The following is a 17,816-nucleotide window of genomic DNA, read 5'->3' as shown; positions in this document are numbered from 1 at the left end:
CCAATCTGCAAAGCCTTTGAGATGGTCATACACAAAATGAACAAATATTCTTTGATGATGTCATGGTCGACACTTGTGCTAGGCACTGACAGAGCTGTGGTGGAAAGAAGATGGACAGTTGGTAGAAGGCAATGATCCTTCCCTCATGAAGCTTAAAAGGAAGAGCCTTCCATGAGCCAGCAAGAAAACACCAGAGCTGGAGTAAGAAAATGTGCTCACGTGACTGTGGGCATTTAAAGTAACTGACCTCTATGCACACTGCCTAGGAAAAAAGGCAGCCCGATACTGGAACCACCCCACCCACCCACACACACAGGGCTGCTGTGAAGAAATGAGCAATGTCGGTAAAAGTGTTTTATAAACATAAAGTAGGCAATAAAAGTAAGCTGTGATGGCTAAGCACACACATATACATGCTAAAAGATCTTTAAGGATGAAATTTTAATTTAATTTAATTAAGTCCGTAATTAAGGGCTACAATCACTCAATTTTCTCTTCTACAGAGCAGCTATTTTACTGACAAACTAGAGTACACAAATCATGCAGGTAAATTACAGTTTGTAAAAAAAAAAAAATGCCAAAGAGGGGAAAAAAATCAAAATTACAGGAAGTTAGGAGGCAAATAAAAGGATGAAAGGAGATGCAAATAAATATAAGAAGGTGGAAGTGGCAGAATGACCTAATTCAGAATGCTGGCCCAGGAAGACGGGGATTCAAGCCCCACCTTGGACAGGGAGAGATGGGGGCCCTGGGTGAGTCACTCAGCTCCTCCCTGCTCAAGGCCACTCTTTCTGACTAAGCTGCAGAGAAGGTACTGACCTCCACTGATGGGTAGAGGAGATTTACTCCCCTGAGAGTTCCATGTACCAATGAAATTATAAATCTAGTTCCTAACTATGTATAGATGTAAGCTATTATTATGTAGTAAGATGTGTTTGGGTCTTTTCTTAGGGGTGGAGGTGAGGGGGTGAGGCAGGGCACTTGTCTATAACTTAAGAGAATCATACTGGTCACACTGAGACCAAGCCCACAGTTACACAGCGATACATGTCAGATGTAGGACTTCACCTCAGAGTCTCTCAAACAGAAAATCTAATCTTCTCTGATTAGAATCAAAATCATTCCCCTGGGATGCGGCAGGCAGCACTCCATCCTTATTTTAGTGATAATGCCCCAACAGTTCTGGATCCCTTGTTTGGAATGATCTTCTGAGAACAGAAGTCACCGGAGAGTGTTTTTCTCATCCCTTTGTAGTCACACCTCGTTTAGGACCAGAAGTACTCACAATATCTATGTGTATGATATATCCACTAGATGTGGTTCCATGTGAGTTTTGGTTGTTTCCAGAAATCAACAGGCCCCTCAAAGAATAAAATGTACCTTCCTCAAAAAAAAAGGTGCTATGGGCTTTGAAGGCAACTCCAAAAACAATGCTTCCAACAATGGTAGAATTATTGGAACAGTTGAGATGAGCGTCAAAGGGAACGTTAGATGTCCTGGTAACATCAGGAATAAAACAGGAAGACTTCGACAAAGGATCAACATTTCACAACCCAAGACAAATCCATCAGAAGGCTGAACGATATTAAAATGCCATTCAGAGAAATAAAATTAGCCTGGCTTTATTATAGTTGGTAGAAAACTATGATTTATTTTGAGCACCTCTCCTAAATATCACCTCACACAGAACAGTGCAGAGTGGTGGAATAAGAATAAATAAATAATCGCTCCAGGAAGTGACTGTTTGGTGCTGAGGCACCAGATACAACTGAGTCACACGGCCATCTTTGTAGCATTCTAGAGAAACTGGCAAGACAGCAAAGGGACGGAACATGGCTCATACTGGTCTTCATCATCTGTAGTAGCTGAACCGGATGATTCGGACACAAATACCTCAGTCCCCATACACTATCAGAGGATGCTTAAGAAGTGTTACAGCAAACACCCTGGCATTTACAAGAGGGCCTGCTGTACAGGTTCTTAGATCTGCTTTTCTAAAGGGGGGGCATGACTACCCAGACCCTCATCTGGCACAGAAACCTTCTTCCAAGCCCCCACAGTAAAACCGCAGCTCAGAGTATAAAAAAGATGTGGGCATTCCTACAAAACAAGCCTCCTCAAATCAAGCTTCCCTTAATGGGCTCCAGGTGAAGTCTATTAATGGGTGGGGAAGATCTTTAACTCTAATTAACATTACAAGAAGACACAGCCAATCAGAGATGATGAACCAGGCCCAGCACTCACCAAGGGAATCCAGGTGGGGAGCTACTGCATCATGAAGAATTCTGCAGGTTATCTCAGGGAGAGGAAGACACCAAAAGTATGGGAGCAGGCTTGGGGATAATGTACGGTATTACAACCCAAAAAAAAAAAAAAGCAACTCAAGAGAACCTTAGTTACTAGTGACCACGTATGTGCCAACTTTTTTGTCTTTACAAAATCTGACTGAATTGTGAGAGAAGAGTAAGTAAGCTTTCTGCAGACTACGTGTTCAACAATGTATGTTAGGTGTGTGCCCCGAGCAAGTTCCAGAGACAGTGTGATAGAAGGTCATGTCTCAAGACTATCATTCGCACTTTGTGGAAAGTGTCTTCTCAGACTTTTCGTCTCATAATTCCTTCTCACAAATTTCTGCTCATAATTCTGTGTCCCACTCAGGCTGAATTTGTGCCAAGCAGAGCAGGAATGAGACCCTTTCAGATATAAATGGGTCATCCTAAACTCTGTAAAGGAAGTGAAACTTTGAATAGTGTACAAAATGTTGGCAGAAACCATGACCTTCCTCCCCACCACAGACTGACTCTGTACCTTTTCTCCAATCACTCATTTTCACAGGCCAATGGCAGACCTTTAGAGCTTAAAAATAACTACAGAAATCTGAACCCCAGAACTGTTTGGTGATTACTGGGCAAACAGTAATTGCCTGGTTATGGTCTAGCCTACAGATCTGGGGAAAGTACTGTATGTTAAGTTAGGTTAGGGTAAAGGTCCTGGCCAAGTGACCCAACTCTGAATGAGAAACAGTTGTGGGAAGGAAAGTAAAAAATTGCCTGGGAGGTGACAAACTTCAGAGCTGAAGTCCGTAAGAGGCAGAAGTAGAGAGGCTTCTGCCAGTCATAGGCTAAGGATCTCTGCTCTTTCTGGAAGCTGAAACTTGGAGCTGAGCCTAAAATGGAAGTGGTGGGAGTCTATGGCGTCCTCTTAAGGAGCAAGCCCAGGAAGAGGACTGGCCTGCATGGAGCGCAATCCCATCCCAAGTGCTCCATCCAGAGGTGAACTTTGTGAGGACTCTAAGACAGAGGGCACATCGAGTTCCTCCAGGTCCCAATATGTGCCCTGCCTTGGTCCTTACATGTGTGCCTCACTACTAATACACTTTACATTTGTGCCTACTGTTTCTGTGGACACAGCATATATTTGTGGGAGACCGCACTCCAGGTTCATGGGAGGCTGATTTGTAACTATTGGTTTTGCTATACTCTAAGGTGAATTTTAGTGTGTATAAAGTGAGTTTTTGTTGTTATTTCTCAGGGTCAGTTTCCCAGGATCCATAGCCATAGCAATCAACAGTTCCCAAGTAACAGATCTAATCCCACAGTCAGGGTTCAAAACATCTTTGCCACACTTGCGCACAGTTACATAATGATAACTAATATAAACTTCCACTGCAGTTGCGCAGTGAGATACAGGGATGAGGTGAGGTAAATATGTGAAGCTACTGCTGGCAATGTGCCTTCTTTGTCTGCAGGTCTATAAAACAGGTGGCCTCTAGATAGTGAATGGGGAACCCTTAGGGATGAATGCACAAATGCTGTGTGTACCTCAACTGGCCCCCATTTAGGTTTGGGGGGAACCTTAGAGTTGAATGCACAAGCTGGAATGCCATATGTGCCTTGATCGGCCCCCATCAGGGCTTGGGGGGAATCTGTGTTTGCTTCAATTGGCCCCCATTTGAGGTTTGAGGGGATGCAGGGAAAGCACAAGGTGTGCTTCTCTTGACTGACCCCATGGAGATGCCGGGGTAGTTGCCCCTCCTTCTCCCCAGACCCTGTGAGAAAGGTGGTTAGGTAACAGTGCAGGAGTTTGTGCTCTCATTATCAACAATCCTCTGAGAGAACTAAACTAGAATAAAGTAAGATTATTAATGCCTTCTTAGTGTCTTTGCTGTCTGACCAAATCAAGGGTGAACCTGTGCAAGCAGCCCTCCTGCGTGCTGGATTTATCTGTCCTCCACATGCAATTTGAGTAAATGATTTGGCTGAGAACTACTTGAGTCTATCAGCTGATTGTTAATAAGAAACACACCAACTGGGGCTCCTGAACTAGCTTTAGAAAAATGCTGCTATAGTCCTTTCAACCCTATAAGGGTTAAGCTCTTCTAGGGACCCCAGCCCAAGTTGTTAGTACAATCTGTTTAACCTCAGGGGATAGAATCAGGAGCAATGGGGAGGGGGAAGAATTACAAAGAAATCAATTAAGGCTTGATACCAGGAAAAACTTCCTGACAACTAGAACTCTCCAAAAGTGGATGGGATGCCTTGGGCTCCCTGTCCTTAGAGACCAGGGGGTCACTTATCAGGTGTGTCCCACTGGGAATTCCCTTCTGGAACACAGCTTGTACTCGATGACCTCTGTGGGCCTTTCCAACTCCAAAATCTGTTATTTTGTGAAACTCTTCCAGTCTCTGGAATCTACTCTGAAAATGCAAGCTGGGGGTTGCTATGCTAACTTCAGTCATGATGAACAGTTCCAGACGAGTGCTAAAGAATGAATTCAGCCTCTCCATTCAGATCATCCTTTTTCCTAAGAGGATGACCAAGACATGGACAAAAATAACCATTTAGATCAGAAGAAGTGTCAGCTTTTGGATGAAAAGTGGTTGTTTACTCCATTTATTTAGACTACGGATTATAAATGTTTAGCAAAAGAAGAGGAGATATGGAATAAATAATTTATTTTAAATAGTTGATAATGGATACTTTCTTGCACTAAAGAGGCTAGAAACTAAAAATAAAACAAAACAAAACAAACCCTAGGCTTTATGGAACAAACAAAATGACAACGAGTGATATGTATCTCCCAAAGAGAGACCTCAGCATCAAATCAGCCTGCTCCTAAAACTCCTGGGTTTATCTAAGATGAGTCCATATTTAGGGGTCTATGGGTCTACCAGAACTCCAGAAGAGACTTGGGGTGGTTCAAAGGGATGTCATGTTGAGTGTCACTTAGAATTCAGAACAAGGACTTTCTATAAAGATATATCCTTATAAATTTTGACCAACAGTCAACCCTGTAGCCCATGATGCACTTGCAAAGAGGGTAGTCACCAAAATATCTAGGAGAAGATGAGCTCAGTGCAGCTACAGGCAGCTGGGCTGCACTGCCCCTGCACCAGGAGTTCAGAAGGAAGGGGGAGCAGAAAAATACAAGTCAGACTCGTGGGGCAGCTGCTGGTGATTAGTGACAAGTCCCTCCACTGCTGGGGAGGCCAGGAGATTCAGCTGTTTGCAAAGGGAGATTCAACACTGGGTGGCATGTGGACAGGGTAGTGCTGCAGAGGGAGAAGGTCCTGTGTGGGTGTATTTTTTCTGTCATCCTGTAGTGAGGTAGGGAAAAATGGTAACGGATAGGGTAGCTCTGACTGTGACATCAAGCCAGCAGCTGTCTGAACTCTGCCCCATCAACCCTGCAGTCAGTGTGAGAACTCTGCATATAATGCCAAATCCCAAAAGCTAGTAAATCCCAAAAGCTAGTAAGCAGAATGGAATCTGGGCTGATCCCCAATTAAATCTACAAACCCAAAAAGAGTGAAATCTTTAAGATGATGGAACAGAAAATGGGTTCTCTCACAACCTCTTCCTCTTTGGATGACAACTGCAAATATTACATAGAAACTATCAGGAAAGGGAGATGAGGTTCAATATTATTCATTCATTCATCCAACTAATATTTATGAAGCCTTTACTATATCCAAGGGAACACACTAAGTTCTATAGACAAATCATAGGGTAGAATTTGGGCTATATCCCTTACACTTAACCTGAAAAAAAAATAAAGGGAATTTCTAGGGATCCTCTAAGGGAAATGAGGAAGACTTTCCAAGTGATTACTTTATAGTTTTATAAGCAGTAAGGATGGTTCTGCCTAACAGAGTATTAGCAGAGCACAACGAGTGCTTCTAAAATATGTCTTACCTATAAAAAACAATTCAGCCTATATAAGTAAATTCAGCCTCCACTGTTCTGTTAACTTAAAGTTTAAGGGAAAAATGTTAGGTTACCTTCATTGATTAAGACAAGGAGATATTAGTCACATTATTAATCACTCAGTGACTTCCCACCCACTCCACAGCAGCTCTGTTGCAGGAAGCTGATACCGCCACACAAGTAATTCTAAACATAATTGGCAGCCTGGGGAATAAATCTGCATTATGGCAAGTACTACTCACTGCTCTGTGAATGTGCATTTCACATAATCTATTCTTCATCCTTGATTGACAATGAAACCTACTCAGCTGCGTACGTTACTTACATTTTTAAGTCTATAATTTTTCCCTATTTCTCCAGCACAGCGCAGGATAACACAAAAGAAAATAACTTAACAACTAACCTAAACAGGGGTGTGGAAGAGAGTGGGGCCAAAGTCTGAGACTGGGAGACTTGCTCCTTTTAAGGGATATGGTCCATTTGGTCAATAATTTACCATAAATTTGCTCAAAAATGAAGGTGAATGGAAAGCCTAAAGTGATCTTGCCAGAGCTGAAAAGTCAGCCCTCTAAGAACATTATATTTGCACACCTCTGAGAAAGTCTTCATTCATCGTTGTGTCAACAGATGTCTTTAATAATTCCAATTCCATAGTCTTCATTTTCTCCCCAACAATGAGACTCAATGCAGTCCCAAAAACACACACATAGATATACCTGCACACATGTGCACAAACACAGTAGGTTTTATGTATGTATATTTCTTTCGACTAGCCTGGTGATGTCAACCAAGCTTTCTTTCTCTTAAATAACTGCACCGTTATTAATGGTGCCCTCCATTGGAGTAAGAAGCATGGACCCTAAAAAGCTCCCCTCTCCACAGAAGTCCCATTGTGATCCCTTTAATAATGGCGTGGAGATGACCCTGTACTCTCAAAGGCTAGCAGGTCTGGCCAACCTCAAATGACCCCAGAAAGTCACAGCAACATATCAGGTTTCCCTTCCCAAGGATCAGCCTAACTAAGCAGAGAGAAAGCAGAAGCCACTAGAAAAGGATTGGCCAAAATTGGTGCATTTTTTTAGTCACAGAAAAAAGAGAAAATAGCCGAGAACAGCCTTCATTCCCCTGCGATCCCAGCAATGCTGCACTCAGTGTTAGAAAAGGGTCTTGCTGAGGGTTAAGAACAATATGGCTCTTAAACAACCTAAAACATTCCTTGGAAAGTTGGCATCGTTCATCACTGACCTTTGTCCAATGGCCCTGACATTGTGGAAAGGACTGAACCACATGCATAATTACATTCTTACTAGAAATATAACCAAGACACAGAAGTTGCTGCTGAACGAAGGGAAGGTTTACAGGTTCTTCCCAGAGAGAAGATAAAACAGTTGGCAGAGTTGGCTTCATCTCTTGGCCAAAGACACCAGGGGATGTTTCACCAAACCTTTGAGTGCTCACAGCGAGTATAAACAAAACAACCGCCATGAAGACAAGACAAAAGTGTTGATAAACAAGCACTGGATGCAAAGGATGGCAACTCTATGAGGGAAGGACTTCCAAAAAATTACAGAACTGAATGTTAAAAGTCTAATTTGTAAGCACTGAGCTAGGCAATGAGGTGACCCAGCGGATAGAATGCTGGCCCTGGAGTCAGGAAGCTTTGAGTTCAAACCTGGCCTCAGACACTTACTAGCCATGCGACCCTGAGCAGAGGACTTAACTTCTGTTTGCCTCAGTCTCCTCATCTGTAAAATGGGGAGCACTTGCCTCACAACGTGAGCATCAAATGAGATAATATTTGTAAAGCATTCAATGCCTCCCACACAGTAAGTGCTACATAAACGCTAACCATTATTATTATTGCCTTCTCACTATTAGGGTGACTGTTACCTCAAACACTGCCCAGCTGCCACACTGAGCAAGCCCCTTAAGCTCTGTCTGCTCAGAGCCTTGTCTGTACAGTGGAGATAACGAGAGCTCCCACCTCCCAAGGCTGTGGCAAGGATCAAACCATCCAGTATTTGTAAAGGGCTCTGCAAACCTTAAAGCACTATATCAGTGTTAGCTATTATTTGTCTAGTTCCAGAAACAGGTGACTGCTTTGAATAGCGTGGGTTAGATAAAAGCAAGCCATGTCAAACATACCTAACTTCCTTTGTTAATGGGATTATTAAAACGGTAGACTGGGAAACACCCTGGAAATAATAAATCTGAATTTCAGTAAGCATGTGACATGATTACTTAGGATATGCTTTTGAAGAGGATGGCAAGAGATGGGCTAGACAATGGGATGATCAGGTGGGTTCAGAGCTGCTTGACTTCAGAGTTTATCACAGTTCTTGGCATCTAGAGGAGAGAAGATCTAGAATTTTCAGCCTGCATTGCTGGCAGTAGTACCCAAACTGATCATGGGTCTACCAAAGCTCCAAAAATCAATTAGGAGAAAACAAACTCTCTGGTGGACTGCTATGGCATACTGTCTTTGGTACCAATGACGTGGATAAAGGCATAGGTAATATTTATCAAATGTACAGTGAGTGACAGACTCAGTACCCAAAAGGCTATGTCAGAAGGCTATCATGCTTAACCAAAGTTAAAGAGACAAAACTCCATTGGGGAAAAAAACAAGAAGTCCTGTCACTAAATTTTTTTCTTAAGCTGTAATACTACAGGAAAGGTAAGACATGGCTAGAGAACAGTTCATTATCTGAACATTACCTTGACATTTTTTAAACTACCAACTACACGAGTCAGTAGAGTGACATTCACTAGAATAGGACTCTGGTCTTCAAAGCCCACAAGGTAGTTGTGACAGGGTTCAGACTCTGGGAACCTCCCTGAGCTCCCCTTGAATCTCCCCACTTAACCTGGCCTTTCATACTCAAATCTGTTACCATTAACCTAGTCTGGCCCTCCATTGTCTGTTGCCTCTTGATTGCCTCACCCGCTTCCCACCCAAGTCCTCCATTGTCTGATATCTCCTGATTGCCTCCAGCTGTTCCCAACCCTTGGACTTCTCCTCAAGACCCTCCCTAAACCCCTCCTCCCATCACCCTAGACTACCAGACCACCCCCAGATCCCTCTTACAATCTTTTTCTGTATTTAAGTTCCATCTCGCCTCCATGAAGGTGCTCAGATTCAATCCAGCTCTGACTCTGTCCAGCTGAGATTCTATTTGGCCCGCTTGTTAACACAAGCATTACAAATGTTTAGGCTACCAATATGGCGAATCTTTAATAAACTTTGTTTTTCTTTGACTTTAAGAAGGCTTGTGTCGAATTCAATCGAGCAAGACCCGGTATGTCTGTATTTTGGAGTTCTCAGCACCCCAAACCTCAACAGCGGCACATTAGTTCTCTGCCCTGGGCTCACAGTACAGAACAGCATATGATGCTGATGAAAGATGGAAAGTCTGCTGTAAGAAGGTTATTGGAGATGTTTAACCTGGGAAAGAGGAAACTTGGTTGGAAGCCAAAGATGCAGCTAAACTCAATAACCATCTTCAAGGAGGTAAAGAATTATCTAGAAAAAATATTACACTTATTTACTGGGAGAAGAAATGGGACCCATGGGTGCTGATTTTGGCTAAACAGAAAGGGAAAATCCCTTATAATTAAGGCTTTAAAGTATAACTGGCTCCCTCAAGGAAGAATGATAATAATAAATAAAATATCGAATAGAATAAATAAAATGATAACAACACTACTAGTCACATCATCTTTCTACAGAACTTTAAGATTTTTGAGGTTAAATGGTGACCTCCTCATCACTAAAGTCTGTTAAGAGGCAGCTGAGTGACCACTTGAGAGGATTTTGGAGATGGGATTTGTGCCCTGTGAAAGACTTAGAGTCAATGACATTTGAGGTGCTGATCAGTTCTGTAATTCTATAATTCTATGGTAAATTCTATGAAGACCCTGAGAAGATCCTCTAAACTAAGTCAGTAGTTGGATACTGGGTTATTTCAATGGGAAGGTTGGCATGAAGAAGAAAATACAGTACAAAGGATGAACGTGGCCAAAGAGCCATTTTCTATTCAGACGACTCCAACTTATTTATCATAACTATTTTCTTCAAGAAGAGTCAGAAGCTATAGTGAGCACCAAGGCCCATCTTACGCAAAAAGAAACCTGTCTAGAAGACACAGTGGGCTGCCACCAAATGATGGAGCAATTGTTAAAATCAATAACAAATTAAAAGGAAGCAAAAAGACACTGTATGTGATTATACTAACTCCTCACCTATTATAGGAGCTACTGAGTTTGAAAAATGAGAAATGCAAAAAGTTAAAGATATCTGATCTGATTGTTATGCTTTTTTTAAAATAGAACTTCAAGGCACAGCAGGGACAGCAGAACTGGAACTGGTTTCAGGGCACAGAATCCCAGGCAGCAGTTGTGGTTCCCAGATTTCTCAACCTACAAATGCCAAAGACAGCTTCAAAGGTCAGTGAGAAAGCTCTTTCACTTAGGTGAGAAGGGAGCAGGGTCTGGCCCAAGCCCCAGCCCCAGGGTGGCAGCCATTTTTGAAACTCTCAGTCTAAAGACTCTGGAGGAATCCAGTAACCAATCTGGATCTCAGCCCTGAGTGGCAGCCCTAGGGTTAGGAAGAGCACTGGTGTGGTGGAGCTGGTGGAGGCTCTAGAGAGGGAATTCTACTCACAGATTCTGGGCAAAATGTTTGTGGTTTCTTCCACACCAAAGCGCAGGCCAGGAGAGAAGTAAACTCCTCTCCCTTGACTGTGCCACCTTGGAGGAAATGAGAACTTACAGGTCCCCAGAGTATACCCTTCACTACACAGAGGACTCAAAAGTCAAGTAACTGGCTGGGAAAATGCCCAAAAAAGAGGGGAAAAATAAGACTATAGAAGGTTACTTTCTTAGTGAACAGGCATTTTCTCCTATCCTTTCAGATGAAGAGGAACAAGGCATACTACCAGAGGAAGACAAAAAAGTCAATGATTCTGCATCCAAAACCTCCAAAAGAAATATGCAGTGGTCTCAGGCCAGGGAAGAGCTCAAAAGGGATTTTGAAAATCAAGTAAGAAAGGTGGAGGAAAAACTGGGAAGAGAAATGAGAGTTATGCAGGAAAATGATGAAAAGTGAGTCAACAGCTTGCTAAAAGAGACCCAAAAAAATGCTGAAGAAAATAACACCTTTAAAAATAGACTAACCCAAATGGCAAAAGAGGTCCAAAAAGCCAATAAGGAGAAGAATGCCCTAAAAAGTAGAATTAGCCAGATGGAAAAGGAGATCCAAAAGCTCACTGAAGAAAATAATTCTTTAAACATTAGAATGGAGCAGATGGAAGCGAATGACTTTATGAGAAATCAAGAAATCACAAAACAAAACCAAAAGAATGAAAAAAATAGAAGATAGTGTTAAATATCTCATTGGAAAAACAACTGACATGGAAAATAGATCCAGGAGAGACAATTTAAAAATTATTGGTCTACCTGAAAATCATGATCAAAAAAAGAGCCTAGACATCATCTTTCATGAAATTATCAATGAAAACTGCCCTGATATTCTAGAACCAGAGGGAAAAATAAATATTGAAAGAATCCACCAATCACCACCTGAAAGAGATCCAAAAAGAGAAACTCCTAGGAACATTGTGGCCAAATTCCAGAGCTCCTACGTCAAGGTGAAAATACTGCAAGCAGCCAGAAAGAAACAATTTGATTATTACGGAAATACAATCAGGATAACACAAGACCCAGCAGCTTCTACATTAAAGGATCGAAGGGCTTGGAATATGATGTTCTAGAAGTCAAAGGAACTAAGATTAAAACCAAGAATCACATGGTCATTCAATGAAACAGAGAACTTTCAAGCATTCTTGATGAAAAGACCAGAGCTGAATGGAAAATCTGACTTTCAAACACAAGAATCAAGAGAAGCATAAAAAGGCAAACAGAAAAGAGAAATCATGAGGGACTTACTAAAGTTGAACTGGTTACATGTTATTTGTAACTTATGAGACTTTTCTCAGTATCTGGGTAGTTGGAGAGATTATATACATATAGACAGAGGGCCCAGAGTGAACTGAATAGGACAGAATGACATCTAAAAAAATAAAATTAAGGGGTGAGACAGGAATATACTGGGAGAAGAAAGGGGCAAATTATCTCTCATAAAAGGGGCAAGAAAAAGTTTTTTCAATGGAAGGGAAAGGGGGGAGGTGAGAGGGAAAAACTGATACTTACTCTCATCACATTTGGCTTAAGGAGGGAATAACATGCACGTTCAATTTGGTATGAAAATCTATCTTACACTACAAGAGAGTAGGGGAGAAGGGAGGGATGATAGTAGGGAGAGCAAATGGGAGAAGGGGGTAAGTAGAAGTAAACAATTTTTAGAAGTAAACAAGGTTAAAACAGAGAACAGAAAAAATGAGGGGCAGGACAGGATGGAGGGAAATATAGATAGTCTTTCACAACATGACTATTATGGAAGTCTTTTGCATAACTACACATATATAACCTATATTGAATTGCTTGCTTTCTCAGAGGGGATAGGTGGAGAGGAAGGAAGGGAAAGATGTTGGAACTCAAAATTTTAGGAAGGAAAGTTGAGAATTGTTTTTGCATGCAACTTGGAAATAAGAAATACAGGTAATGGGATATAGAAATCTATCTTGCCCTACAAGAAAAGAGAGAAGATGGGGGTAAGGAAAGGGAGGGGTGTGACAGAAGGGAGGGCAGATTGGGGGAAGAGGTAATCAGAATGCACAATGTCTGGGGGTAGGGGAGGGGAGAGATGGGGAGAAAATTTGGAACTCAAAATCTTGTAGAAATGAATGTTGAAAACTAAAAATAAATAAATTTTTAAAAATAGAATTTCAAGGAAAATAAAGCATCTGCCACCATGAGACAGGCAAAAGAACCCAGAAAGCATCTGAATCAGCAAATGCGTGACCTCTTTGGCAAGAAGATATTGACAGCAGCTAAAAGTAACAACACTTTAGAGGATAAACGTATTTGTAAAACATGAAAGAGAAAGATGGAAGATTACAATCAGCATTGTTTCACAAAATGGTAAAATGATAATACTAATAATGAGAATTTGGCATGAAATACAACTAAATTAGACTACCCCAAAAAAGCGTTTGTAGATGAAACATGAAGAATAAAAAATAGCTATCAAATGAGATTGCCAGCATTTCTCCAATTTTTTCCCATAAATGATAATAATGAAATCACAATATTCTATTTTCCTAATGCAATGTACTTCGTGAAAAAGTGACAGCAACAGTAAAGAAGTACAAAGAGTGGCTAGACTGGACAATAAATAAAGTATTGAAGAAGAGAAGTGTCACAATTTTGAAGGCATTCAAGGATGAATTTTGAATCCAAAAGAATGGAAAAGATAGCTTTTGAAAGCAACAACTGCAAAGATACCAGTAATTACCAATCCATATGCCTATTTTCACATCTTTATTAAAAATGTATGAAAATGGTCTATGCTGGTACTGGGGAAATGTTAGATAAAAGTCTAAGCATGACAGAGGCAAGTTTCTTTAAATTATTTTCAAAGGCAGACTACATCTTCAAAGTCATACAACTGACTGTAACTGCTAAGTCTGGTGTTTACTGAGTTCACAAAAATATTTGCTTCAGCAGATTCATATGCTGTGTTAAAAGCTGTCCTCAAGCATGTACTCAACCAGATATATTTTACAACATACAAAATTTTATGACAGATGTGACCACTGAGACAATATTGTTCAAAATTCTTTTGAGTGAAAAATTAAATAAAGCATAAAAGAGAGAAAACAAGTATCATGGAAGATGCCCTGTGTAGGATACAAACAGAAGAATTTCTTATTGATGATAAAGTTTTCTACATGTTTTTTTCCACAGAATACACTCCATTAGTTGTACTAAATCCTGAAATATCAAAGCCTCCTCAATGAAATCCATAGTCATTTGAAAGAGACTGGCCAAAGCATCCATAATGAAAAAACGAAGTGGATGAAAAAAATATTGTCTAGATTATGACAATAGCAGCCCTATGGAATTAACCAAGATCTCTGTCTCTGACTGTATATAGGTCTCTCTTTCCCTTAAGCTGAAGGACAGGGAGCAAGACTCAACTGGAAAACTATACATCCTCGTCAATAATCCCAACCTGCTCCCTTTTGCAAATATATGGGTATATGTCTGTGTATGGATAAAGATAGCTATATATTTCTTTATATATGTATATACATATACGAATATTTACTATGTATCTACACTACCACTATATATGTGTGTGTGTATGCATATATATACACACACTATGTATATATACTCTCCTGTGTGTGAACATGTGTGTATACACACAAAGGAAACATATACACATATATATAGGACTAAATAGACATATATAGGAATAAATAGACATGAATAAAATATAAAAACACACATATACAGGAATATGTACACATAATGATAGTGTTCATACATAGCACATATGCACATATATTCTTATATAAAGGAATATATAATATATACAAACACGCAATATATACATAGTATCTGTTTATATACATGTATACATGTACATATATACACACATACATAAATATAAGTGTACATACATACATGAAGATATAGTTAAATACATGCATGCATGCACACACTCTATCAGCTTGGCTATCTCATCACACATCATGATCTCCAAAAAATCAAAACTGCTGGTAACTTAAAGGAGGGTGTAAAGAAGTATGGTGGGTAAAAGGCATCAACACATTACCAAAGAAATGGAGTCAAAGAGATCATTAAAGACCTGCATGGGCTAGAACAGGAGTGGGGCTGCTGGCCAACTGCTGCATCAGCTTCCACTAACAACTAGAAGAAGCAAAGGAAGACCTCCAATGAACTGGGTATGTCTGCTATGGAGAAGAAGGAGATAACGAGCCATCACAGATGATGAAAGACAAGGAAGACTTATAGTCTGTAACCAGGCCAGGGAGACAAAAAGTCCATCATAAGACCAAAGAGAAGATAAATGGCCACCAAATTGCTGGTGGAGACCCCAATGTGCTCCCCTAAAGGAGTAAAAAAGCTGATATCCTCATGCCTCTTGGATAGGCCCCAGATGAGTCCCACAAAGTTAGGCAGAGAGGACAACTTCAACTGACTGAAAACTAAAAGAAACAAAGAAAAAAGACCCTTTTTGTGGACCTACTTTCCCCATCAGGAAAAACAGGGGTTTGTGTGTTCCAAAGCTTGTTTACACATTCTAATAATTAACTCATTTAATACAAATAATTCTGTCAATAACTGTCCTTTACCAAAGGCTGTGAGGTATTAGAAAGTGAACACCATGACACTGAAAGCCGTGACATATTTTAGAATCTAGTACCACATGAGAGAGAGCAAGCTGCGGATGAAGATAATTAGAATGTGGGAAGGGCTCAGGGCCCTAAGAGAGGCACAAATCAAAGGCCTCAGTTCATAGGGAAAGGACAGGTTACTTCTGCCGAGGGGAACCGAGCAAAGTTTCATGGAAGAAACGGCACTTGGCCGGAGTCTTGGAGAACGGACCGACAAAGTTAGAAAAAGGAATTCCATGCAGAACCATCAGCCTGAAGAAAAAATGCTGATAGCGAGAAAGTCCAGAGAATGGCCTTGACACAGAATGTGGTCCAACGTGGCCAGAGCACATTGTCTGAGAAATGGGAAATAAGCGTTGAAGCAGAAGTGGGGGCCGAAGAGGTGCCTCAATGAAACCAAGGAATCTGGACTGTTTTGTGGGCTACGGAGACTCACACTACAAGACTGGCCTTAAATGACTCAGAGTCTGCTTGGTTGATACAAAAAACAAAAAGAACCACCTAAGTATGTTAGGAAATTTTCCTCCCCTTTTCCCACAGGATACTCATCTAACTCTTGAAGTCTGAAGCTGGTTGGGCCTTTCAAATTAAGAAATCTCTCACCAAGGGATGCTACATTTGAATAAAGTTGTCTATACCTCTGTTTGAATGAACTGGATCAATGTAATTACCATTGCACTGTGTTTCTATCAGCACTTCACAACATACGCGCTGTGGTAACAACACCCTACGTTTGATCATGCTATGAATGGTCATCACTCCCCACCCACTCCACCCCCTCCCCCCAAAAAAAGGAAATTGGCAAGCAGCATTTTTTAAAACATGCAGGAAACTTTTCCAGTTGCATCCTGGAGGAACAATTCATATAATAAGGATTTCTTTGGAACATCTTCTATTTTAAACTAAGAAAATAAGTGAAAACTTGAAGCAGCAAACGCAGAACTCAAGAATGATACATTTTCATCTTTCTTACCAGGAGTAGAGAATTGTTCCAACAACCGACGTGAGTTTGCTGTTTTCTTGTTTTTGCTTTGCCAGGCCGAAGTCAGCTACAATTCATTAAAAAAAAAAAAACAGTGACATTAATTTTTTCATGAGGGTAGCCCTGTTCCTTCACTCATCATCTGGACTGATAATGAATGTAGTTCACAACAAAAAGCAGATTTTTTTTTCCCCACTTTGTCAAAGTGTGCCATCTGCTTATCTTTCACACTTACCTCAGCCTTAATTAATGAGATACATATTAATCAGGTTGATTTCACCAAAAAAAAAAGAGAATTTTCCTTGCTAATGTAACTTAGAAAACAGCAGCAAATTAACTTCTACTGAGTTTTAGTTTTTCATATCATCTGTAATGGTTTGCCCATAAATATAAGAAATCTAAAATGGAAAGCAGTCATTTGTATCATTTGATAAAAGTAATTAAGTGAAGTTATGTAATATGAAAGCAATAAGAAACCAAAGTAATTAACTAGAATATTGCTACAAAATATACCACCTTGGGAATAAGGGCTCTAGAATCATCCTAAACCTTCTTCAAGAATAAATAAAAAATGGGATGTTAATTATACGTGTGTATGTATGATTTTTAAAAGTACATTTAAATGATCTCCATTTTATTAGGGAGGAGTAATATTTAATATTATGAACAATAATAATAAATCAATTCCTAGCATTTGATCACTTTTTAATTTTGAAACTCACATAATTGCTCTTTTGATTCTAACCACATAATTTTATATAAATAGACTATGCCATTATTATATTCGTTATAGAGATGTAGAAATTGAGGCTGTGAAAGATTCAGTGACTCCCACAAGATTCCACACATGGAGTCAGAAGTGGCCTTGGACCTGGGATCCAGACCTACCACGCCTGGGCCAGTGTTCTTCCCACAATTATACATGAAAAGGATCCAAAACTGATGAAATCTCACTAAATAAACCCCAATAGGAAGGGAATTTGATTTTTTTAATGCATTGAAATATCACTGTAGTCAAAACTGCATAAAACAATGTGAAATATTTGAACTTTATTTTCTGCATTTTGGTTACAGGGAGGATACCCACACATATTGTTTGTTGTACCCTTTCATAGGACCTTAGGCTGGAAGATAGGACCTCAGAAATCATCCAGTCAAAACTGAGAGTATCCAAAGTCACACGTGGAAAGTAGCAGAGATGAGATTCAAACATCAGTCATTGGATGACAAATCCAATGCCCTTTGCATTTTCTAGACTCGAGGAACATGTAATAAATAAACCATTTAATATCACATTTTACA

The 17,816-nt window shown here is 40.3% G+C and overlaps 1 protein-coding gene across 7 annotated transcripts in view; it reads right to left on the bottom strand.

Moving 5' to 3' along the window:
- The window catches only part of NEK10 (NIMA related kinase 10), a 237,154-nt gene that overhangs the window by 125,355 nt on the left and 93,983 nt on the right, over positions 1 to 17,816 (bottom strand). For all 7 annotated transcript variants that reach the window (XM_072651141.1, XM_072651146.1, XM_072651143.1 and 4 more), the window contains one exon: positions 16,506 to 16,581. In XM_072651141.1, coding sequence (XP_072507242.1) covers positions 16,506 to 16,581 — 76 coding nt within the window. The remainder of the gene's footprint in view (positions 1 to 16,505; positions 16,582 to 17,816) is intronic.

Source organism: Notamacropus eugenii, chromosome 3 (genome assembly GCF_028372415.1).
Source record: "Notamacropus eugenii isolate mMacEug1 chromosome 3, mMacEug1.pri_v2, whole genome shotgun sequence".
Taxonomy (NCBI): domain Eukaryota; kingdom Metazoa; phylum Chordata; class Mammalia; order Diprotodontia; family Macropodidae; genus Notamacropus; species Notamacropus eugenii.
This window is presented reverse-complemented; position numbering and strand designations above follow the sequence as displayed.